The sequence below is a fragment of the Rhamphochromis sp. 'chilingali' genome (assembly GCF_963969265.1).
Source record: "Rhamphochromis sp. 'chilingali' genome assembly, chromosome: 9".
NCBI lineage: Eukaryota > Metazoa > Chordata > Actinopteri > Cichliformes > Cichlidae > Rhamphochromis > Rhamphochromis sp. 'chilingali'.
In genome coordinates this window covers 28,289,612-28,315,643 of record NC_137936.1, presented here as the reverse complement: position 1 = coordinate 28,315,643, position 26,032 = coordinate 28,289,612, and the positions used below count along the sequence as shown (strand labels likewise).

Sequence of the window (26,032 nt, the reverse complement as noted above, 5' to 3'; positions counted from 1 at the left end):
TAATATTTTGTACTCATATAATATCTAAATCTGAATCTTAATTTTCCTGTGACAGGGAAACACATTTTCATTATTGTAGAAAAAGAGGCCCACTACATCCACATCAGTTCAATGTTAGTGCACCTGCTATGAAAAACTATTTTTGAGTGGTAGGTCCAGCTAGTTTTGTTGGACCAAGGTCATTTACAGGTTAGCTGGACTCTGATCGAGGTAAAAAAAAACGCCATCACTATGTAACATTTCAGTCTGAAATAGGCCAATGGCAGGCTCTGGGGAGAATAAACACACAGGACAGTACACACTTTTAGAGACACAGCAATGCATCCACATATAAAATCAGGACAATGATGAAAAAGCAGAGGGGAGATGTCAGAGAGTTGTGCACCTGTGCATTACTATAAATACACACACACATAACAACACACATAGGAGCCCATGGGTATGCCTGTCCTTGCTCTCTTGTTGGGGTGAAAGGCTGACCTGGTTTCAAAAACATGACCCCAGGTAGTAAAAACTCACACAAAAACAAAAACACACAGTGACATTCAGACAACGAACACTGATTTATGCAGGTGCATGACCACAAATGATGACCTCACAGGCATTTGTATTTATATGTGCTTTCATGCACAATGTAGCTTTTCCCCCCTTTTTGTTGGAATACAGATTGTCGTTTTCATTTTATTCAAATTATAGGGTCTCCCCAGAGTGTGAGGCTATAAACAGATATCAGATATATGTCCCTATAAAATGAGTAAAACAAAATGGGTGTAAGTGTGTGTTTGTGTACTTGAGAGGAGCAAACTTGGCTAATTTTTCCAATAAATCCACTAACTGTAATCAATCTTTGTCATGGAGGGAGAAGGAATACATTCTGCATATAACTGTTTCACGTTAGTCTGCAGAGAGATTGAGTAAGCAAGATAGGTACTCAATATGTGTGTGTCAATATTTTACCATGACCAGTCTTGCAGGTCAATGTGTGTGTGAGCATGTGTGTGTGGAGCTAATCTGCTTTTGATGAAAGAACAGGCAGAATTGGTAGACTTGGCATAAACTCAGCTTTTAAGCATAGTCCACAAATTTTGAACAGGCTTGATGACAGGGCATTTGGAACTCCATTATAAAAGTTTAACAGATCATTTTTAACCAACTGCAGATTCCAGGATCATCAGTTAAAACAACTCTAAGTACAAGTTATTAAATGTGTCCCCACTTTGCCAGGGTACCAAAGAAGACCCAAACTTTCACCGTCAGATAAAATAAAATGTAGGATGTTCAGAAAAAAAACCCAAGAACCAACAAGGCTCCAGCATGCTGTGAACTGGAAACTGCTGGAATACCAGCATTACTGTCCGCAATGAAATGAGTTTTACATCCTCATTGCCTGAGAGGATGCTGATCAAGAAAGCAGCTCCTGCTCCAAAATCAACACTTTCAAGCTCAACTGGAATTTGCAGCTGCCCACATGGATAAGCCAAATGTATTTTGGAGAAAAGTTTTATGGTCAGCCATGACAAGAACTTTTCTCCAGATATAAAAGTTCTCATCTTGTCCGGCCATAAGGCTTATCTCCAGAAGTCATTTTTAAGAGTTATGTATGATCTTTACATTTTAAGTAACTTACTACGTATGTGGCTGGTCTCTAGTCACACATAAAATGCAATTAGGTGGAACGGCATAGTCAGTCTCGGCCAGTGTATTCAGGATGGTGTGATGACTTTCACAAACCGGCGCCCACTCCAATTTCTTTTAATGGATTCATTCTGAATTTGAAATGCATTAATTTGTTGGAAGACACTAATCAATGTATGTTTATGATTCTATCGTTTCTTTTCTGTTAAATTACCTCAAAAATGACTTAGTGTAACTTTAAAATGAATTCTGGATTTAATAGTGAGCCACTGAAGAGAAGCTAATATGAAATAAAGTGTCTGATTTTCCCCAACACTTTTCAAACTTAACTGTCCTGTTTTGCATAAAACAGATCTGTGGACATGCTTCATGGAAATCAGAAGGGGTCAGTGGGCACCAAAAGCAAATGTATGCAGAATTTAATAGAAAGAAAAAATCGGGAACCGTAGGTAACGTTGTTGTGGAAATTGGTCTGAATCTACCATCGGTTACTCTAGATTTTGTCCAAGACAGGACAAAAGCTACTGACTGAGATAAAGAGGACCTACACAGCCTCTATCTGCCATTATGTGAGTTTCACAATTTGAAGTGGACTAAATGCTCAGTGATGGCTTAAAGCATTGCTAAGAGGAGCTTTCAGCATTCCAGCTAATTTAAATTAAGTATTAAGCCTGCCAGAGGTGTGAGTGAAGGGCCACTTCAACCTACACATTCCCTGTTATGAATATTTACAGGGATTAAACTGGCTTTTGCTCAAGGGTAAATCATGTGGAGTAGATGTGCTTTGTATTTGCCAGCCATGTGTGGTGAGTGTTACTGTGAAGTGAAAACCTCGAACTCACGAGACATTAAAATTGTATCTTTTGTGTCTATGTGTAAGCATTAGAGCAGTTATTTTAATAATAAGTACAGGGCAGTTGCGTTAATGGAAACCTTTAATACTTTTTCAAAGGGATGCGTTTGAGTTGGCATTGACATTCATGTAATTTTAATTATAGGCTCATAACAATTAAAATACAGTGGATATTTGTACCATACTGTTCTGTCTTCTGTTAAATTTCACCAACTGGCAGCGATGCATCAAAGGTCAAGCACAAAAGTGTTAACTAGAATGTATTTTTGTGTATACTAATCTTAATGGTGATCAGACATCCTTTGCCGAGCTCCAGTGTCTGCAAGCAGTTAAAACAACTGGCTTAAAAATAGATATGATCATGAATCACAAACTTAATTTTAGTTTGAAATGTCAAGGTCAGTCACACTATATATTTTTAATCATGCATAAGCAATATTTCCATAATAAATGTAGTTCTTAAATTATTGTGAATCTTAAGACCTGAGGGTCACGTGCTTTCTTTGAAAACCCTGAAATGGGTTTAGCAGTATTCACAAGTGACTTCCAGTTTGAACATAGAGTCATACACAGTAAGATGAATCTGACTGACTCAGTGTTATACGACTGGAAGTTGGAGGGATTATGTGCCAGGTGCTAGAAAGCAAGCTCATCGTGAGTAGTGGGCCAGAGAGGAATGGCAGGGTCTAAAAAAGACTGAAATCATTTGGTAAACACATCAAGAAATTGGAGGGAGACCACGACGGAGCAGATGTCCTTGTCTCAGTGATAATATGAATGTTGACGTTATTTTCAAATTCTTGGATGGGATGTTGATAAACTGACTGATTAGCTCAGCTCTTTCGTCTCCACCTTTCCTTCTGTCACAGCTTTTCTGCCTTATATGTTCGATAAATAATTACCACTTTGATGTTGTGGATTCTCTACTCTACAATATGAAGCGCCTTAAGGTTATTGTTATTGTTATTGTTAATTGGTGCCAGTTAAAAAAAATGAATTGAACTGAATTCAAAATAGAAAGAGATGCTTCAAAATAAAATGAAAAAAAAAAAAGGCAGAAACGTAACACACAGCAACAATAAGAAAGTTCTGTTTACAGTTTAAAGTCAAAGGAGCTTGCAAAGAAAAGCGTCTGTACTTCTTTAAGTTGCTTGAAGACGTTTCACCTCTCATCCGAGAAGCTTCTTCCTTTGACTACAATGACCTGGATGACTGAGAACCTTCACAGATATTTTACAGTTTAAAGCATCGAACCAAAGCTTGTTTTCAGACAGTCACAATCTATATTTCAAAAAAGAAAGAAAAGCTGGAAAAACAATGTCACCATCACTTCCCTTTTCTACTGTTTGATTTGACAAACAACAAAATGTTCTAATCATTTGCTAAGAAGTGGTGCAGACTCATCCTCTATGGCTCTTTACAATGTGTTTCTGAATACTGTAATTGCACCCACAATTTAGTTGTCATCAAGACATTTTTCCGTTTCTGTATTGGCGACTCTACATTAGATATTCTGAAAAAGTGACTTGATTGTGGCTCATAAATGTTACATGTTTCCCAAAGAAAATTGTAGCTGACAAACTTCAATGAGAATATGCTTGCAGTTAAACTCGTTCTTCGGCACAAACACGAGTTCAAATATGTGGCAGCATGAGCACCGTGTGACTGGCTGCATTTGCATTGAAAATGAGTGATCAGAGCAAGTTAGTTATACAAGTATTGCTTTTTTCATATTTATTTTGTTTACACGTCTTTCACTGTGTCAGAGACATGTGTCACAGTTTGTCAGATCCTTTCATGTTGGGTATAAAATGTCTGCTTCCTGTTTAGGAAGACATATATTTCCAAATCTCAGTCTGCTAATATTACTTGAACTGACGCATTCATAGCTTTGGTGTCCAACATCGACAAAAGTTCATAGCAAAATATGGCAAGTCTCCCTCTAACGCTTTACTAATATAAGCAGGAAATCCACTGAATTATGAATATTTACGGACTGCTTAGGCTCACAGTTCACTAATTAATCAAGATGTAACAAAACACATTGAGAAGTGTCAAAAATATTGAATGAACATAGTAAGACATTGCTTTGGTGAGATCTAAATTTCCAGAAACATATATGCAGGTGATCACCTGTCAACTAGTGGTCGCTAGAGAAAAATGTCTATTTCTCAACCAGTTAGTAAGTGGTTGTGAGGTAACCAGGAGCCGCTGTGAAATTGACTGCTAAACTAAAGTTTAGTAATAGCACCTTTCAAACACTATAGTCATTGTAAATGCTTTAAAGATAAAATTAAAACCAAAAATAAAAGAGTAAACAAGGAAAAAAAGACAGAAATAGTATTAATAACAGTAACAACAACAATAAAAAAAATGAAAACAACAGTAATAAAAATGATTGTACAGCTACTCCGTTAAATGAGCTTTTTTTAAAACAGCTAAGGTTGGAGACGATCTGTCCTCAATGGTTAGTTAGCGGTTAGTCCAACGATTGTCAGCATAGCAGCTAAATGCCTTTTACTCTTTTTAGATTCACATTTCTCTACTACAGTACTAACTGATCAGATTTCAGATTATACCTTAATTCATCAAGAATCCTATATATATTTTGGGTACAAGCCATTTAGCGAATTATAATGAGTAAATAATATTTTAAATTGAATCCTGTATTTTATTAGAAGCCACTGTAGGCAGCTGATAGGCTTTGTCTTCCTGGATTTTGTTAAAATTCTTGCAGCATCAAGATCTTTTTATGGAAGCAAATAAAAAGAGCATTGCAGTAGTCAACTCGAGAAATACAGCATGAATGAGCTTCTGTAGATTTTGCTGGGGCATGTATTCTCTCAGTTAAACTATATTTATGAGATGCCAAAAAAGCTGATTTAGTGATAGGCCTAATGTTGGCAGTGAAACTAAGGTCCAGGATAAAAGAATAATAAGACTACGAGATAAGAGAAACAACTTGCTCGAGGGAAGAAAGGAATGAGGTGAGTTGGCATTAAAAAAAGAGAGGTGTAGGACAGGGGTAAGTGGGGCAGTCGAGAAACCACGAGAATGATGAAACAGTAAGCGAGTGTAGTAGTAAGAAGAAAAATCAAAGAAAATGTGGGCAAAATATAATATAAAAGTAAAAAAAATGACAGGAGAGTAAAAAGAAGAGTAAAAAAAATACATGCAGAGAGAGAAAAGGAAAGTGACAGAGTAGTGAAAGAGTAGCAGAGGAACGCTGAAGTTGACAGGAGAAGAGGAGAGGAAGAAGAGAGGAGGACAGGGAGGGAGTTGGTCCACCCTGTAGTTTTGCCAGGAGGAGGGCTGGACCTGCTACCTCTCCTAATGAGCACCACAGAGAGTGTGTGAGAGAGTCTCCAGAGCTGGATTCAGGAGTGTGTGTTTGTGTGTGCACAGATATCAGTCTTTCTGTTGGCCTGCTTCTTTCTCTGTATGTGTTAGAGATGAGTGTGTGTGTGTATGAGGGCTTATCCTCATGGCCCTGTGTTTGTGTGCCCTTGAAAGGGCCAGTTGGAGCCGTACAGTCTCGTTAACTTTAAAGTTTGGGTAAAGGCAAGTGCAGACTTTTAAATGATCAAAACTGCATTAGTACCCATTCTGCATGACAGATTTTGCCCCCACGCTGTTGAACTATTGACATTACTAAAGGCACACAACTAATCGCAGATGGAGGTGCACTGATGACAAGCAGTATGACCGCTGACCCTTGGTCAAATGACTTGTGAACCTCACTCTGAAACCTTGTTATTTAATAAAAAGAAACATCTGAAAGTTACTACTCTGATGCCCCATAAGGATTTCAGGGTATTCACAAACTGCCTACAGCACTCTCATATCTCCTGTCAAAGTGCTGCTTATTGTGATGACTCAGAATCTCTTCCTCTCTGTGGCTCTAAATTCCTCCAAAAACATGACAGAGTGTAAATGAGAGTATTAGGATTAAAATTCCTCTGTGCTGCGAGTGCATGTTTGCGACAAAGACATCGTGCACATGTGTGCACTTTTTTGCTTACAGTGAGTGTCAAAAAGCAGAGGAATACGCGTTTGTGCCTGTGCAACCATGAAAGTGAGTTTAAGAGTGAACAGGGTGGAGGTGGAAGTGGTTTATTAATGCAGCGCTCTGACAGCACTGTAATCCAGAGCAGGATTAGCATGCTAATAGCAACAGGACCACATCAGGAATTTCACAAACTCTACAGTACCCCTGTGGAGGTGTGTGTGACAGAGAGAGGCTTTGGGTTCCACTGAGAGTGAGTGTGACTATCACTGGGTACCATTGTCTCCTGTATGTGTGTCTTTTCTCCAAATGACTCAACTGTGACTCAGATTGTCTAACAATTTTAAAAGTTTAGAAATTTCTGACAATCTGTTATGTCAATGTCACATGCATGACATAAGTGGCTGAGTAACCCACATATGTCTGCTGACACAAAACCAACTGGATGTTTAACAATAATGATGCACTGCTTTGGTTATGGTGATTCAACCAATTGGAAAGTGGTGGAAAGCTCATCATTACATTTATGACTGTGACTCACAAGGTTGCTAATATCTGGCACAGTCAGATCCTCTTTACACCAAGGTTACTGAGAGGGTTATGAGTCAAGATCAGGTATGTTTCTCATTTATATGGATAAACATAGCTTTTTTTAAGCTCTTTTCTTTGATCTAAAAATACTGTAGGTATTACAGTACTTTATGTAATTCCACACAATTTTGTATCCTAGCAGCAACAAATACATTAAAGTCCCACTGAAGTCCTTTTCAAATCAGTAGTCTAAAGAGAACATTAGACCTGTCACTCCCTGACTAATACCAGATATCCAACTTGTTCTAGGCATGTACCAAAAGGATTTCTTCCTGTCCCTTCCTTTCACAGTAAAAGTCCCTGACATATAGACTGGGACTGCTGTAACATAAAATGCTTTACAAAAGAAATTCACACATATATATGTAAATTCTAGGATTAAAATACAATTTAATCAATTTAAGATTCTTTTTTCTTATTAAAATAGTAAATATTTGTTGGTTCACAACGTCTGACATGTGCAACTAACTAAACAGAAAACTACATTTCTTTTAACAAATGAATTAGCTTGTTCTGTAAACAATTCCTGTGAAGCTGATTTTGTGGTACACAAGTGAGTGTCAATTTAAAAAAAATGGAAGGATTGTTGACATTTTTTAAAAAGAAATTTACATTTCATACTCTAACTTTAAGGGGAACCAGCGTTTCCCTTCAGAATAAATGTTGGTCAGATGTCAGAGGTGTGTTGAGGCTTGTGGTTGGTACTACTGCCCAGAATCCCTGTATCTGACAACATTCATGTAAGAAAGTGGATGCAGAGAGAGCTTTGGGTGAGTGTCCTGTACTTGGTTACCTTTAGGAAAAAGGGGTTAAAATAGGTTCTTTCATAATACTAACCCTGCATATTGAAAAAAAAAAAATCATGCTTATGCTAGTACTTTTAAATTTGATGGCTAGGAGTCCTTTAAAAGTATCAATACATAACTGATTATTGCATCAAGCGGGTGCATCAAAAGAACCATTGAGCATGTCTGTGAAATCGCAGAGGCTTTGACAAAAATAGTCAAACCCTATTCCACACATTTGAGTATTCACAGCACCTATTTTAGCTTGATCTTAAATAGCCTAGACCATTTTTAAACCCAAAACAGAGATACCTTGGTTTTCATTCCATGCCAAAATAAGGTTGCCTAGTTTCTACAAACCACCATGGCTCTGTCTCAAATGGGATTAAGAGAATTCAGCTCCTGGGTGACTCAGATGGCCTCCTTTCTAATAAACAGGCCTTGTTAATCTGTTGGGTCAAACCATGTTAAACTGAGAACAGACCTGGCTACTTTGGTTGCCAGTCAAGGGCCAAACAGGGTTAACTCAATTTCCAAGTGTGTATATCCATTTTGTTTGTGCTGTAAACATGTCTCTGTGTGTGTTGTGCTTACTTGACTTGGGTGAGGTTAAAGTGTGTTTTGGGAAGTGGAAGAAAATTACTGCAGCTTCATAAAGAACATAAATCAGACAATTTATGTCTATGTGTGAGACAAATAACTACTTATTTTGGTAACTTCTTGTTATCAGATTTAGATTGCTTGATTCAAACTGTCGTGAAGTGAATGGGTATGGGTGGACAATAATAATAATGGATACTTTATTGATCCCCATGGGGAAATTACTTGTTTTTCTCTGCATTTGACCCATTCACTCAGTGAAGCAGTGGGCAGCCCACTAAGCAGGCGCCCGGGGAGCAGTGTGTAGGGACGGTACCTTGCTCAGGGGTACCTCAGGGTAGCCGTTAAGTGGATTCGAACCGCCGACCTTCCGATCATGGGGCGACCACTTTACCTACTGAGCTATCCCTGCCCCATATATGGTTGTGGGTATATAAATGTAGTGAATAAAATCTCCTATATGCTCTGATGCTTCCACTTTGACTTTGGAGTTTCCCTTCTGTCCGGTCAAATTCAATACTGACACACAATACATGCAGACGCTGGCTTTTCTGTGAGGGCCTTTTTTCATGTGTCATGTGTCGTGTGTGGTCATAAAGCTTGAAGTGTGTGTCTGTGGTTGTGTGTGATAGCCAGTGAAACAGATTGGTGGCGATGTTGCTTTCTGTGTTCTTTCATGCAGAACTTAAGGTTATGAGGCAGGTCTCTTATTGATTCATGTTGCAGACAATTAAAGTCACTATAGGCCCGTCAGGAAAACACTTCCTTTCTCTTAAGACTTTAACACACACGCACACACATGCACATAGACACTGCAAAGAAAGTATGATTGAAAGCAACAACCGTTGATAATCCTCTCACTTATCTGCTTTTCACTAGTTTGCTAAGTCATCTACTCCAGTGGTCCCCAACCCCCCGGCCTCGGACTGGTACCGGTCCGTGAGTCGTTTGGTACCAGGCCGCGAGAGTTGAGGCTCAGGTGTGAAATGTATGGTTTTCAGGGTTTTTTATCGGTTTTCAGCATTATTTTGTTATCGTTTTTATCGTTAACTTGGTTTTCCTGGGTCTTTTCACGTGTGTTATGAATAAATCGTCTTTTTTTCGGTACCGGTACTAGTTTTATTTTGTTGTATTTATCCGTGACACCTTAAAGGCCGGTCCGTGAAAATATTGTCGGGCATAAACCGGTCCGTGGCGCAAAAAAGGTTGGGGACCGCTGATCTACTCGTTAACTTCTCTCAGTTACTAAATTTATCATTCATCCCTCGTTGCCTACTTCATCATTCACCATTGTTTTACTCACTCAAACATTTGCTTCCTCACTCATGTCCTCACCCTTTCACCAATTCAATTCCTCCCTCTCACATTTGTGTAATATGATACTTAGTTACTCTGTTGCCTGCTTGCTCATTGGCTCACTTGCCCAGCAGCCATTATGCAACTGATGTGCATGTGAGAACGCATATGTCTGAAAAGTTTGATTGGACAGTTAGCGGTGCTTAGTGTGATGTTTGATTGTCTCAGACTGATTCTCCCAATATCATCCAGAATTAATTTGTGAAAACAGCTTCACACACTCATATGTTTACTCCCTCATTTAATTATTTATGGTTACTCAGTTAACATGCTCATACACGTATTTACTTTCCCCTCAATTATTAACTTGCCTGTTTGTAAGTACCTCATTCATTTCCTGACTCTTTTATGCGTTGCTCATGATCTCGATCATTTGCTGTCATTCACTGAGTCTCCTGCTCCCTCAGAGTGGTTTGAGTATTCAATAATTGGCTTAAGCACCTGGCAAGGTACTGCATCTGTGCTATGCAGAGGTTTCCAGATCCATGTTTAAATGCTATTATTATCTGGCGCCAGTGTCAGGAATATGTAGAACAACCAGTCTGTTGGTTACACTTGTTTGTATTTCTGTTGTTGTCAGTCCTTCAGCTTAGCCGCTGCTCCAGAGGAGACAGAAGGTGGAAAATTCACCACAGCACTGCTTGTGCTCATGTTGTTAGCTCAGCTGTCTGTCTCTTTCCAGTTTAAGCCAATTTCCAACCAGTCAGTATTGTAGCTACAGACACTGACATTGCCGTCAGGTTACACGCTGTCGACTTTTTGGAGGACTGCATCCAAGCGCATCTCCGTAGCTCCTATGTTGGCATTAGTTCTACGTAATGCAGACACTAACAAAAATTTCACTGTTTACCTCTTATTTTTTTTTGGTCTTTCACTGAACTCAAGAATGCAAAACATGAAAATACCAAAACAATTACATGAAATTCTTTGCATACACCAGTACCTGTTATCATTTGCATGTTACCAGATCATATCTTTAACACCTGCACTCCATCTGTTTTAGGGCTCTATGCTCGTTTCCTTTTCACTTACATTCTGCTCTCATACAAACACTGGAGATCCCTCCTAAAGACCTTTCAGAATCAACTACAACTTGTGACCTTTGGTCTACCAGTATTTTGGTACAAGTTTCAATTTTTTTCTTCTTTACAAATAAATTGGATTTAGCATAGGTTCACTAGGTTCACTGCTTCTTTCACTGGGCTGACTTTCGAACTCCAAGCTTTTCAATTCACAGAGCTACTGTATATAAACATACCAGTATCCTCCGTGTTTTAAATTACTTGACTCCTTTTTAATAAAGTACTTGTAAAAGTAGCACCCGTGTTTATAGTAAACATCCTTTCTCCCTTACCATTCCCTCGTCTCCAGACAAAACCGTTGATGTGACTCGGGCAAAATCCCAAAACGTTTCACTTTGCAACTTTGGCTTTTTTCTTTAAATCAAGTTTTGGTTGCATGAACAGAATTATTTCACCTCTGCCACCACCAAACACTTTGTCTCACACTCACACTTATAAATTGGAACACACACAGACTTCATATCCATCTGTTCCAGTTGTGTGTTACTCTAACAAATCTCTGCCTCCTTTCTCTTATTATCCAAGCGTATTCGGGTGGTAGTAATGGCATTTAGATATCCAGTGAGTTTGTTTGCCTTGGGGTGTGTGTGTGTCTTTGTGTGTGTGTGAAAGGAGACCATGGGAGCAAATAGCATATAATAGCATATGTTTTAAATGACTTAATGGGAATATTTAAAGCTCCTGGCATGTTAGCTGACAGTGGATTTAATTCAAGCTAACTAAGGGATGGGCGTGCGTGAGTAAAGTACACTCACTTTTATTCAGTGAAAGCCTACACATGCAGAGGCATACACACTCATATATTAAGCCATACCTGTGTTTTTCAGACTTTCCTGTTGGATACTTGTATGCCTGGAAATGTGAACTGAGCTCTAAACACACAAAGTACACCAAACTGGAAATATAGGAAAAATAAAAACCATATTAAATATATGTGTGTACAGTTTATACAGTACGTCCTTTGATTTCTTGTTCCTCGGTTATGTTTATGATTCATTTACAGTTTTTAGCTAGATCAAAACTACATTCAGTTTCTGTAGCCACCTCAGGTTACTGTTGAGATTTTAATTTGCATACAACATCTCCCAGTGATATGGTGTAGAAGTACTGAGAAATGGAAATAATCAAGTTCAGCTTCACATAGTAGTTCATTACTATCCACTTTTGGTTTACTAAATGTTTTGCTCAGCACACAACAACTCACATATGAACACAGAGTAACATGACCTGGGTTTGCTCCAGCACACATACTTGAACATACAGTGATGCTCAGGATCAGTTGATGTTATCTAAGTGAGCAGTAAACAGACTCTTTAGAGTCTGACGCCTCTGGGTGCCCTCCTTTGGTTTGTGGCTTCATGGGTCCTGTCCAACTGCGTTAGCTTTTGCTGACATGAAAGGCTTTAATGGCTGCTATTGGTGCCTCTGGGGAATGAAAATTTCAACATAAGAAAGACAGGGAATTCTGTCTAAATAAGTGTTATCATTAGAAGATATGTTCCTGTGTCCGTAAGTGGATATTTTCAGGGCACCAACTTGCTCTTATGGGGATTTGCTTTGCTATATCCTCATGTTTACGAGCGTTTGTGGATGAAAGCTAGGTTGCTTGCGTAATGACCGTGTGTGTTTGTGTGTGTGTGTGTGTGCATCTATTATGTTGATATAGAGTTGATTTGATCTATGTAATCTAACCAAAAGGCTAAATGAGCTCAAGCAGAGAAATCACTTCTGCATGCATGTTTCCTCAATAACCTACTTCCTTATAAAACATAAATATTCATTAATATTGTTAAGTGACATTGTATCATTTTACAGCATACTTAAACGGCACATATTACATTTGGGTAATTACATGCTATCGTGCACTTGTGTTGATAATACATTTTAAATGAATCAGGCCATATTCACTCTTTGATAAATTGTGGCCTAAAAATACAATCCCATTAGAAATAGACTGAAACCTTTGGGGAGGAAGTAATGCTGTAGTTCTGTTACCTGGATTCCATCTCTCAATAGGTTCTAAATTTATGAGTTTCCACAATTTGCTTTTACCTTTTGAAATGTGTTCACACTTGTCTCTTTAAACCTCATTTGTGCAAACCTTTAGCACTGTAATAAAGTAATTATCATTTTGATTATTAAGCTTTGGTGAGACTGTTTTGTTGACAGCCAAACAAATTACATCTCAACTGCAGTGACAACAATAAGTCCTTGTAATTTCTCTGTTGCCTATTAATTTGTTGACAATAACTGCCGCTGATGAGTTGTAAAAAATAAAAATAAAAAATTAAAGCTTTCATTGGGATATTGGAGTTATTAAATGCAAAACTGGAATTACTCAACTGAAAAACAAGTTTGCAAAACAGTTTCCAAATTCTGTTGCCAGAAAATCATAGGTTTTACTGCAAGGAGCTGGAGTTAATCTTCTTTTTTTTTTAAATCTTGGTTAAATATTTTTCGCTGGCTGCCAGCAAGGTATAGCATGCAAATAAATGTGACACCATCCAAAAATGAGAGAACACTTACAAGGGAGGAATTAAGTGGCTAAAGTAAGACTGAGATCATTCTTTGTGGTTAAACCACAGCAGACTGAAAGACAAATGATGCTCTGGCACTGAAGACACCAAACCATCTGCTTAAAGACCAATCAGTCACATCAGCATTTAAAATCAGAAAACTTTGCAATAAAATAGTTTTCTCAGAGTCATTGGCATCGGTAAATTCTGTCACAAGAGGTAGCGATATGCAAAGTTGCAGTTATGAACTTTACGTTACAGTGCTCACCTTTGAGGGACGGTAGACAACATTTTTAAAAGTTGTAATGTTTGCTGGTTCTTTGTTTAGTTATTGTCCAGTTTGTTTGTCTTTATCTGTGCAAAATTTTTCACATCACTCTCCTCGCTGTTTACATTATGTTCAAAGCTGAACAAAGCTGAACTTTTTCTGCAAATTTACTGTCACATTGTGCTCTAGCTTAAAACATCCATCCAGCAGTTAGGAACAATCTCCGGTTTTCTCAGATTTGATGATGATGGGTCACTGTAACTGCTCCATACACAGCCATTGCATGCCCATTTCATAATAATGACATTAATTTAATCTATCAATGGGGAAATTACATTAAAAGTTGGCTATCGTCAGTCCCTGACATCATCATCCATCGGCACAACCCTAGCTACCTGGAAGACTTCGTTGTTTTTCCAAATGCATTTTTTAATTTTTTAATTTTTATTTTTAGGAACAAAATGTCAGTGAAGTAAACAGCACAGCATAGAGAAAGGGAACTATTATGACTCACTAACAAAAATGCATGAGATAAGATATTGAGTAGAGTCTGGGTACAATAAATGATACTGTAATAGCGCTATAATACTGAAAAACCTCTTTGATAGAACAATGACTTTATATCAGCCGCTTTTAAAAGCAGCATGCATCAATACACCAGCATTTACTGGAAACCCACAGGAGGAGTCTTGTGCTTTTACAGATACATTTAGAGAGCTGCAGATTGTTGGGTACATGTAGCTCAGTTTTCAATATGAGCCACCTTTCATGTATAGGCTACACTATTCACGAGAGTGTAAGTGAAACATGAATGCTTTTCCTGTTTCCTGCATTTTATTGTAATTCAGAAAAGTGGTTTATTTAATCGAGATGATGGAAACTGAGTTGTTTTCCATTATGCTATGACATAGAAGTTGACAATTTTAGGGAAACACGTTTGCTGACTAACAGAAAACTACAGAGTGCCAAAGAGCAGAGCAAACCAGTGCTGCCAAATTTAAACAATAAGGGAATCACAAACCCATTTTAAGGGAATTTTGATTAATAATCATATAACAGGCATCACATGGGGTGATTGTTCTCTGTGCATGTGTATCTTTATCTGTGCATGTATGCATAGGCTGCAGTATTATTAATTGATTATATATCCTTATATATCCTATACATTAATGCTAAACTTCATACACAAAGAGATTATGCTTGTTTTGGTGTCACACTAATTCACACGTTACCATATGCACAGACGCAAACAATAATGGCTGATGCATAAAAGCAATGACACATACATGAGCCCATACACGTACCATCCCGCCGCAACACATTCTCACCATCGCATCCACTTTCACACAAGAACACACACACGCCTATGCTTCAGATCACACTCGAGTAGCAGTGTTATGTTTTCATTATGGAAATGCATTTTATGACTGAGAACATGTGATTATGTTTGCGTGCAGAGAGGGGAGGAGTCGTGCTGAATTTCAAAACTAGATCAGGGGCATTGACACACACATACTGAATGTTTGGCTACTGCTGTGAGCCAATTCTCTCTCTCTCTCTCGTGCCCTGATTGTGGTCCTTAAAATTGCAGTTCTGATATTGAATATTGATAGATACCCCACAGCCCCCCTTTGCCTGTTTATCCCTCTGTTCTAATGAGTTCACTTTGATTTCTTTTCATTTCTAATGAGATCACTGAACAACGAGGGGGCGATAAAGGCTAATTATCTCTGTATTGATTAATTTATAACAGTTATTTTCATATCTGTGAGAAAAATAGTGTTTTCCTAGTTTTCACCCTTTGCTGGAGGTTATTTTTTTCAAACGGAATGCAGATGGATGAATTTTTTCCCCATGTTTTTCAAATTCATTTCCCAGTTGATGTAAGGCTTGCTTGAAGAAGCATAATCAAAACCATATCATATATTTTAGACCCTATTCAGAGGGTGTGTATTAAAGATATCAATATATGGATATATGGATATGCAATCTGCTGTGCATTTTAAACCTGTGCATGTTTTATGAGTAAACAATGCTCCAGCTCTCTGTATCCTATATCCTCAATAATGGGATTGTGGAAGTCTCACCTGCCTCATAGCTTGGAACTAGCCTTAATTCTCAACACCAAGTCTGTAGTGACGAGAAAAGGCAGAGCCACAGTCACAAGGTGTGACTCAGCCATTGTTTCTTAGTCTTTTTAAGAAAATGGGCACTTGCTTGACACGTCAGCATTATCCACCGACTGTATGTAAAAGATGGATGTAAGATAAGACAAGATAAAACTTTATTAATCCCTCGGGTGGGTTCCTCTGGGAAATTCGGTTATGTAGCATCCAGGTCTGAAAAATGAAGCCAATGCAAAGCCCCTTAAACCTGAATTATTTGCAATTTATAACAGGTGATGATTTGCGGCAATTCCGTGATGATTTGTAACCAAATCATTAGGTTACAATAAAAAGGTAAGAATGCATAGACATCTAAAGGAGAACAGCCTAGCTCACTTGATCTGTAGCCTCAGTAAACACTGTGCAGATGAGTTTATATTGTAGTTTAAGGTCATTTTTTTAATTTAAAACAGTGCAAGCTTTAGGCCAGGTCTACCTACAACATAAACATGCAGTTTCCTAGTCAGATGTCCCCTTATTTGTCATGTCTGGACCAAAATGCTCACTTCAAAGCTAGCTTCAAGATAAGACTTCACAAGCCAGTGGGCGATGTACAGTTTAAGCTCTCATCACAACAGCTATGCTACAACACTACAGAAGGATTTTGCAGTTAAATGCTGCCAATATTCTACAAAGCATCATAAGCCATCTTGATTTGGCCTTGTTGGAATCTAAAAACATGTTTGATGAAGTTTAAACTGGCATTTATTTCCTCGGTGGATGACTGGGACAAAGAGGCAGACAAAAAAAGTAAGCATTAAATGATTTCGTGAATAAAGCAATGACGTTCTCCAATTTCAAATACTTCAAAACAAATTAAAACGGTTGTGTGTCAAAGCATATGTCTAATTAAGGGACTCTGTTGCAGATGTGTGTGTATGCAGTGCTTGAGGCTAAAAGAGAAGGCTAATGCAGTGGAAAATGTGTCTTAGCTGGGCCATGAAATAATGATGAGACACTGTGACTTAATCATGTTGACACACAGAGCTTTCTCTTCATGTGCCCCTCACTCACTCTCTCACTCTCTCTTGCAAAGGCATCCTCTCTCATAAAGTCTGTTTTCTTTCTTTCTCACTCCCCCTGTTCTCTTCACTTCCCTGATAAACTGTGACAGTGTCTGTCTGCACTGGCACTTTCAATTCACGCTGTTAACTTAATTGGTATTATATTGTTAACAGTACCAAGGGAGCTTATAAAGACCGTATTTGTCGTCGCATAAATAGGGAGAAGTTTCAATTATTAAGAATTTCATTAGATCAGACCCTACTGTTAATTCTGTTTATGGTCACCATTAGCTATTACATGATTGTTTTATAACCTCTTTCTACTCTTCAACTATCTCAGTACGAGTTCCCACAATATGGGATTCAAATTGCATTCATTTTAAAGCCTTCTTTGTTAAAGTAATGCAAAAATAATGATTCATCTCATGCCTTTTTTAGTAAACGGATGTAGTGCTGGATCTTACTTTTTTGCATTTGTGACAGTAATTGCTTAAGGCTTGCTGCTTCCTACAATTGAAAGACTTTTAACTTTGGGCAAATTGACTTGCTACAACTATCAGCTGTTACCAACTCAAGGCTAAAACTGTAACAATTATAACAATTAAAGTTTTTTTGTTTAATTTTGGTCATTTTTTTTCTTACACATTACATTTCCATCTTTGACTATCATTTGCAGTTCTGAGGTTCAACCACTGCTTCAGTGAATTCATCGTCATGTATAAATGCATGCATCTTTTTCTATTTCTTTGTAGGTGGCTGTACATTTGAGGAGTCATATAGCAGCTGTGGATACAGTGTTTCTCTGGGAACCAATGGTTTTACCTGGGAACAAGTCAACTCCTGGGAAAAGCCCACCATGGATCCTGCCCTACCTACTGGTAAGATTCTACATATGTCTCTCTGTATTGTAGTTCAAGTTTTTGTATGGTGTCTATAATGAGACCCATTATAATTATTGTCATGGTTATGGTTTTGATTTTTGTATCACAACCAAATTAAATTAAATCAAATCCTTTCTAGTCTTGGTCAGTTGTAGTTAACATTAGGTTGATAAAATCAAACATAAAAATCATGTACAATATTATGTGATTTTATAATAGATAAGGAATGATTACCATTTGCTACATTTTTATAACAGGACCGAAAGCATCATGTATGTAGCAGAAAAAATATACTTTTTCTGGATTATAATTTATTTTCATATTTCTGCATTCATTAGAACAGGAAATGACTCTCTTTTATTTCTGTCTTATTTTGGTAAAGAAACAAAAAAAGTTAGTGTTCCTGTGACGTTTCAGAATTACACTAATGTAGCAATACTTATTTTTGTAAGGAGCCCACTATCAGTCATTTTAAAGGACAGTTTTTCATTTTAAGAATAAATCAATTTCACATATCTCTAACATTAAGTCATTGTTGTATATAGTTAAAAAAAAAACAACAACAAACAAAAAGATCAATGGTAGATACTTCCAGAATTCTGTAGATGTTGTAGTGGTTTATTACCTGATTAAGTAATTGTTTTTACAGGGATTTGGAGGTCTTGGCTTACCAAGAACTACAGCGTTTAATTGTACAGACATTACTTTTAAAGTTGTAGGATAAACACTTTATTAGTCTCCTATTTGCATATGAATTTGTGGTAATTTTTTTCTCTCTATATCTTCATCTCTCCTTCTGTCCTTCTGAGTTGGCACAGTCAGTATCGTGACATGACCTCAGCTGGGTCACTTTCTACTTATCAAACGCCAAATGGCAATCAGACTGCATGTCTATCCATCTCGTTCTCTCACACAGTTCTGCCCTTATGCTCTCTTTATCTCGCCCACTGTCTCACTTTCTAACACGCCTGCTTTCCCACATGCTCTTTTTCACACACTCTCTCTTACATTTCTCTGTCTATAACTTGAGTCACCTTCTTCTTGTTGCCAAATTTACTTCTTTGACTGACAAGACTGTTTATCAAAAAATCTATTAGCAATGCAGCATTAAAATTCAAAGCTATTCAAATTATTTTAAATGCCAGTAAGGGCATTATTTTTCTCTTTCAAACCTTAATCCTTAATATGTTAATATCCAAATCAGACTGAAACACATTTTCTGTTCTGGGACTATGTTGTAGAGCTGGAAACTTATGAATCATGGTCTTTTATTGAGAAAATATACAACAGTGACAGAATTTTACTTATATTCACTTTATTCCATGTCACTTTGATGTAGATTCTAATGTTACTGTGGAGAAATAATGCTGTCAGATAGTGAGGATTTGAAATGGAAACCAGGTTTGACAAAGCAGAATATGTTTTTGTGTCCCTGCTAGCCAATAAAAAATAATGACTTACTGTAACAGCGATTAATATTATTACAGGAAAGTACATCCCTCTGTTTTGCTCCTTGCCATTTCCCCTCTGTAATTAATTACTATATAATTATCATATTGTAACCAATGGTCTTATTTCTCTCACCATCATTTATTATCTTGTAGTCATGTCAATTATTGCCCCAATATATCATCATCATGTCTCCCTCCAATAATTCTCTGCCTCTGACATGTCAGTTTGGTGCAATAATAGGTCTGTCAGCCACTGCCTCTGCTCACCACAGTAAGATCTTGTACTGAAGATCTGATACGAGTGAATGGGCATGAAGGCTATGCCAGACATCTGGCTCTTAGTATGTATGTCTTATGTCAGTTATCTGTCTCATCTATCCTTGTGGGTGGTGGTTGTCACTGGTGATATCCATCATGGCCTATAAGCCATCCTCATCATAGACTTATCAGCTGCACACTTTGCCCTGATAGCTACAGATCTGATAAGCCAGGACAAGAACAAATTGTCTGTCAAGCTCTTTGTCTGTGTCTCATTTTTTTTCTCATTTTGTTAAGTCTTTTAATGCTTCTGCCCAGATGACTATAATACAATATCAGTATCTTGCTCTTTCAGGGCAAAGCTATCCCTGTTAAACTACTTTTATTAGTGGTAAATGAGACTTCTTAAACATTGGGTAAATATAAAATAGATGAGGTGTATAAATACATCATGTGTCAGGTCTAAAGATGTGGTTTTCGTCAGCTGCTCATCTGCTGTAGATAGTTTTTTTAGGCCTTACATTTTTGTCCTTTTATTGTCTTTCTATTTGGGTTTCCTAAATTTTCTATGGACACACTTCAAACCATTCCACAATACAAGAAGTTTCTTAGCTAATAGCTCTTAGGGTATTTTATATCTGTGAAGATGTGTTAACATTGGTATTTTTCATAGATTCAACTAAAGAGATGGGGACAGATTATGTGTTTGTGCACCAAGCTGCCACAAACAAAGTCTCAAAAGATACCATTTAAAATCTGTGCTCAGATTTTTGTTATTTTTAGACGTAATGCTGGCTCATCACTTGATTTAGGTGCTTTTTTTATGCTTAAACAATTGGTTTAACAAACAAACTACCAACAAAACATTCCTCTGATAAGGGTCAGGTATGATGACTCAACTAAAAATATGTGAACGAGCAGTCAATGTCCAAAGAAAAAAGCCCTCAGGAAGTCTGAAAACCTATTGCTCAAGATCAATTGAAAAAATAGCAAAATGGAAACAAAATGTAAAAAAATGAGGGGTTGCTCAAAACCTTTGCACATTAATGTTCACACTTTAAAAATATCACTGTTTCCAAGCATTTGTCAAGTGTAGGTCTGTGAAGATCTTTTTTTCTTTACATTTGTTAATCACCTGTGGTTATACTTCAGTTAAACATGGATGGACGATTACTTTATGTTGAAATATCTGTATCATCTTTTAGGATTGTCCTAAAAAAATATCATCAAACTTGACATCATATTGAACTACATCTGTAAGAGTAATATCAGATCTAAAAGCGTGTGAAGGAGATGCTACTAAAACATCTTCACATGAATTTCATCAGTAGGTTATTAGATCAAAGCAGGCTATAGCTGGGATGTTAGTTGCAGGCCCTGATGCAACATAAAACTATTACAGCAACACACTTACATGTTCTGAAGTATTTTTGTAATCTCCATTGAGCAGTGGCAATAGATCTGACTGTGAAAAAAAACATGAAAGGAAAATGGACAATAAAAGTGAAAAAAAAGTCATAAGGATATTACCGCTGTGTTTTATTTAGCCCAGAAAAAAGCTGAAAACTCCACCAACTACAGGGCTGTGTCAAGGCAAGTGCATTCTGTGTGCCGGGTCTCTTTGCAATGAGTCAGTAGTGTCAATAATTTAGTCTGAAATGTTGAAAAAAAAGGTTGGTTTCACTGAGCTAAGATATGAAAAAAGACGTTCTTAAAACTATCAAATGTTTTTAAGAATATTTGAATTAACCTCGAACCGCATTTAACCATTTAAACCTCAAAAATAAGCTTAAATGTTTAAAATATTGTAAACCTACAAATGTGTATCTACTGTACATTCACAAAGGTGAGTGTCTAATGTGTTAGATGTTTTCTGCCAGTTTGGGGACAGCATGTAGCCTGCATGAATGCAGAAGCAAACAGCAAACCCTTGCTTTTGTCTCTTCTCCTCCATTATCAACAAAGTCATACATATAAGTCATATAATCCTCTTTCTCGCCTCACCTCCATAATATTGATGTGACTGATATGGTTGTCATAGAGCATAACCCACACTTGACAGTTTGTAGATATGACAAGATTGGATTGGCACCATCGCTCTCTCCATTTCTCTGTCTCCACCGCCATTTAGACATCTTTGTCATATAGTCCATAACCCTGACAGCTCATAGATCTCGTGGTAAGGCACGATTTGAATCAGCGCTTTAACGTCTTCTTTCATCATCTGTACTGACTTGGTGATGATATAATCCACACCTCTGACAACTTAGAGATGTGACGAGATTAGATGGCATGACTGTTTTTCCATCCCTGATAACATATACAAAGACCCAATGATCTAATCCTGAGAGTTCATGAAGTAAATGGTACAATGTATATGACATGTTTATGTATATCACTACAAAACAAAATCGATCCTACAAATATCAAAAACATACTCAGATTCCAGTCTTTGATTTTTTTCTGTACTTTGCACCTTTTATTTTTGATGACTCTTTAGAAGCATAAAACTCATTCATTTATTTACTATTATGCTATTTAATGTTTATTTGCTTGACTTATTGTTTTATTTAGATGGAAGTTTTGGCCAGTAGACTACACTTTGGAAGTATTAGTTGAGCTCTGGCTAGCATTTTTCATAATAATAATAATAATAATAATAATACATATAGGATAATAATTTTTTTAAAATGCCATTGCAGCAATTCTTTTTTCATTGTCCAAGTTTTGCAAACCTGCAAATCGCCGAAGGAAAACGTTTTTTTTCTGCTTTTTTTCTGTACCCGCTGCCTAGCTCCCCACTCACACTCATATCTCATACCTCTTATTACCTTCAAACCCTAGGCTCAGCGAGACAAACTTACACAAGCAGCAAACATCAAACATCAAAGCAAGTCAATGTTTTCAGCACCCGTCAACACGGCCACAATCTGAAATGTGAAAAATGATCAGAGGGAGAGCATGAAGGGGGGAGTTAAAGTAAGGAAGTGGAAGAGTAAAGATACGGAGACAGAAAAATACAACAAAAGGTGAGCGATTTTAGATGGTGGGCAGCAATGTATTGATAAATAAAGACAGAGAAAAATTACCACCTTCATTATCAACATATACAAACCTAATAAAAAAAAACATTTAAATTTATTCCTGCGTTATTGTATGTGTGAAGAAACAAAAATACATAAATCCAGATGGCAGCATTTCATTCATATAGATAGTAGGAAAAGTTAAATGTGGCAAAATGACTGAAATAATAAAACTAAAATGGAAATCAAGTGATTTTGGAGAGTGAGGATGGAGTGAATGTGAGGTAACGATTGACAGGAGGCTCAAAAGAACTCCACATAATGATGCAAAAACACACAAAAGAGAGTGATGAGGGCAGACAGGCATCTAGAAAAATATATGACAGTGACAGAAAGTAAAGGAAACCAAAAGAAAAATGACACAAAGAGTTGAGACTTCCTTAATGACTCTTACTCCACTGAGTCTTACTTTACTTACTGACTTATCTGCACGAAAAGGCAAATTGGGGAGCATGGAGAACTTTCAGTAGGTTACCATAAAACCACCTATTGTTTTAATTTGGACCTTTCTGTGCTGTAAAATAGTGTGAAGTAGACTTGACATATTTCTTACTGTCAGACACACAGAAACAAGAGATTTAAGGGGCTGAGGGGTTCAGGTGGAAATGGAAAGAGACTTAATTCTGTCACAGAGGAGGACCATTCAAAGAAGAGTATATCCTTTGCTCTTGTTTTCTCTTTGAGTCTCTGTTCAGCACTTACAGAAACCCTCAGCCAGTGTGTGTGTGTTACACTTTTACAGTTGTCATGCATCTGGTATGTCTCATGTGTTTATGGCTGATATTGTCTCTGAAACCTTTATTTCTTAACTCTGGAAAGAGACAGTGTTCATAATAGCACCCAATTGGCTGTTGTTGTTGTGTTTGTGTGTGCTCTGTGTTTTTGAACCCAGATAACAACAGAAACATGTTCATTAATGATTTCAGCATTGACAGACAATGTCTTTCTAGCCTTTCTGTGAATGAGACAAAGTAGATGAAGATTTAATGAGCCCTGAAGGGAAATTGGGTTGTTGTTGCAGCTGAAATACAGATACGAATATTAAAGCAAGTGCAAGATAATACAGAGGGATTAAAAGAGAACAGAGCATGATTAGCATTATCAGAAAGATAAAAAATCTCTTCAAGACAGGTGTACAGTTAATAAGTATGAAACAGTATGTGGGCTTACTCTACACGGTGTTGAAGGTCCATAGAAAAAAAATAGTATGTCATAATAATATAATGAAGTTGCAACATGGAAAAAACAGGATAGTCACCTGTGAAAATCTGGATAGTTAACTCTAACAGTTACTATTATAGTTTCATATATGCTATATAAATATTGTTAGGGGTGTTGGATACTGGTTGCATGTACAGGAATGTTTGTTGTGCAATTGAACAAGGTTTACCAATGTTTATGGTTGTTTAGCATGGTCTTACAAGACCTATACCACCTGTGATGCGCACCTAACTAACCAGTCATAAACACTTGGAATACACTGGCTAATGGTTAGTTCCTGTTATGTTATAACGCCACGATTTTTCAGTTCTAGTGCAATATGTGTACCTGCACCCAAGAAAATAAAAACCTGTATTGGACAGACTCACACAGTTGCACAGTTCTGAAGGCTAAATAGATGCAGTCAATCATTCCAGCTAGTTAAACCTCTGCTCTGGTTGAAGCACAGCTACCCCGTTAATTATATCACCAAAAATAGTCTGACCAGTTGCAGCAAACAAAGATATGTTGTCCAGACAGCTGCAGCTCGAGGGAGATGTCAGTCAATATATACACGCCCCCACAGTCCTGAGAAGTGGTCTAATCAGGCACAAGTGAAAACACCTGTGTGGGGCAACCCATGCTGCACGACGACTATAAATGACAGCAAGCTGCAAGATTGAAATTGTATTTTCCAACTATATTATAGAGTCAAAAATGGCCAACATTGCCAAAAATCAACTTCATCCACATGCCAGCAAAGTGATCGTAGTCATTTGACGTGAGCTACCCGTTCTATTTTCTGCATGCAAGTGTTTGACTTTCACATAGCCCAGTCTTTACTAAGTCTTTTATGTTTTTGGTTTTACACACTGCTAATTTTCTATCCTTTGGCGCTTTACAGGGTTCCAAAAAGTTTGACAGCCAAATGAAATATGCTGCCTTTTTTATTCCTTCTTGAGGGTTTAGGTGATTTTAACAAAGGCTATCCAGAGTTTTGCTAACAGTGCCAGAGGTTTGTGCGAGTGTTTGAATGGGTGCCTTTTTGCTGGTGTACCCTGTCATTTGCAGTGTTGATGTTTGCAGTGACTGTCAATCCAGGGCCCAAACCGTGTTTCACAAAGCTTACAGCTCTGCCTGTCTTTGCTCTTTCTTTTCTTCTTTCTTTTTTCTTCCTCTATTCCTGGACCTTCTTTCTCTGCAATGCATTCATTCCTCCTGAGGCGTCTTTGTCCTAAATGTGGCTCTCGGTTTCTCTCAATCGTTTTTCTTTTTTTTACAATTTGACAGCTTGACAGAAAAGTATGTTTGAACTGTCTCAAACTGTATTTTGACATCCGTGTGTATTTTAATCCTGCCGTGTCTGTCCTCTTGTCAGCGCTGCCTCTTATTTTGTTCTAAGATCATCTGAAAACAAATGGGTGCTAATCAGAGAGTGCCTCACCACTCAGTAGTGACAAAAACTGAACACGCACACACACAAACACACACACATACACGTATTTAGTTAAAAACTAAAACAAGTACAGTCCACAAACAAAGACACTCACATGGTATAGTGTGCTTGAGTATAGTAATGAGAGCATAAAACTGTGTGTGTGCGTGCACAGGCAGGCAAGGGAGTGTTTTTCAAGTGGCTGCTGATGGGTACAGAGGTTAAATATACCGTGAGCTTTTTTAGCCGCTAGTGGTGATTCGAGGGTCCTTGTTGGAGCCAGCTTGATTGCATTTCTGATTTGTGGGTGGGAAGGAAGAAGCAAAGTAGAGCTGAGAAAAGGACAGATGGCGCAAAAGCGACACAAGCAAACTGACAGACACTGCGCAAAGCCCCCAATTTTTTCTGTTACCTGAGAAAAAGCTGTTGCCACTGTTCATTTGCTTTGAACTTTAGTATAAAGAAGACAAACACCCAACTGGCACCTCTAGAATTACATGGACAGTTAGGTTTAAACAGTTGTTATATAGGTGAACCACTTTGTCCCATGTCATTTTAACTGCTACACAGAATTTTACATCAAACAGACTCTTGTTGTGGAAATAAAAGGGCTGCTAAAGGATTAATTTAAGAATTAATTCAATTCAATTGAATTTTATTTATATAGCGCCAAATCACAACAACAGTCGCCTCAAGGCGCTTTATGTTGTACAGTAGATCGTACAATGATAGATACAGAGAACAACCCAACAATCATATGACCCCCTATGAGCAAGCACTTTGGCGACAGTGGGAAGGAAAAACTCCCTTTTAACAGGAAGAAACCTCCGGCAGAACCAGGCTCAGGGAGGGGCGGGGCCATC

General features: G+C 37.6%; 1 protein-coding gene across 8 annotated transcripts in view; it reads left to right on the top strand.

Moving 5' to 3' along the window:
* Nucleotides 1-26,032, top strand: part of ptprt (protein tyrosine phosphatase receptor type T) — a 336,999-nt gene that overhangs the window by 30,434 nt on the left and 280,533 nt on the right. For all 8 annotated transcript variants that reach the window (XM_080890788.1, XM_080890791.1, XM_080890787.1 and 5 more), the window contains exon 2: nucleotides 17,614-17,739. In XM_080890788.1, the coding sequence (XP_080746914.1) occupies nucleotides 17,614-17,739 (126 nt within the window). The remainder of the gene's footprint in view (nucleotides 1-17,613; nucleotides 17,740-26,032) is intronic.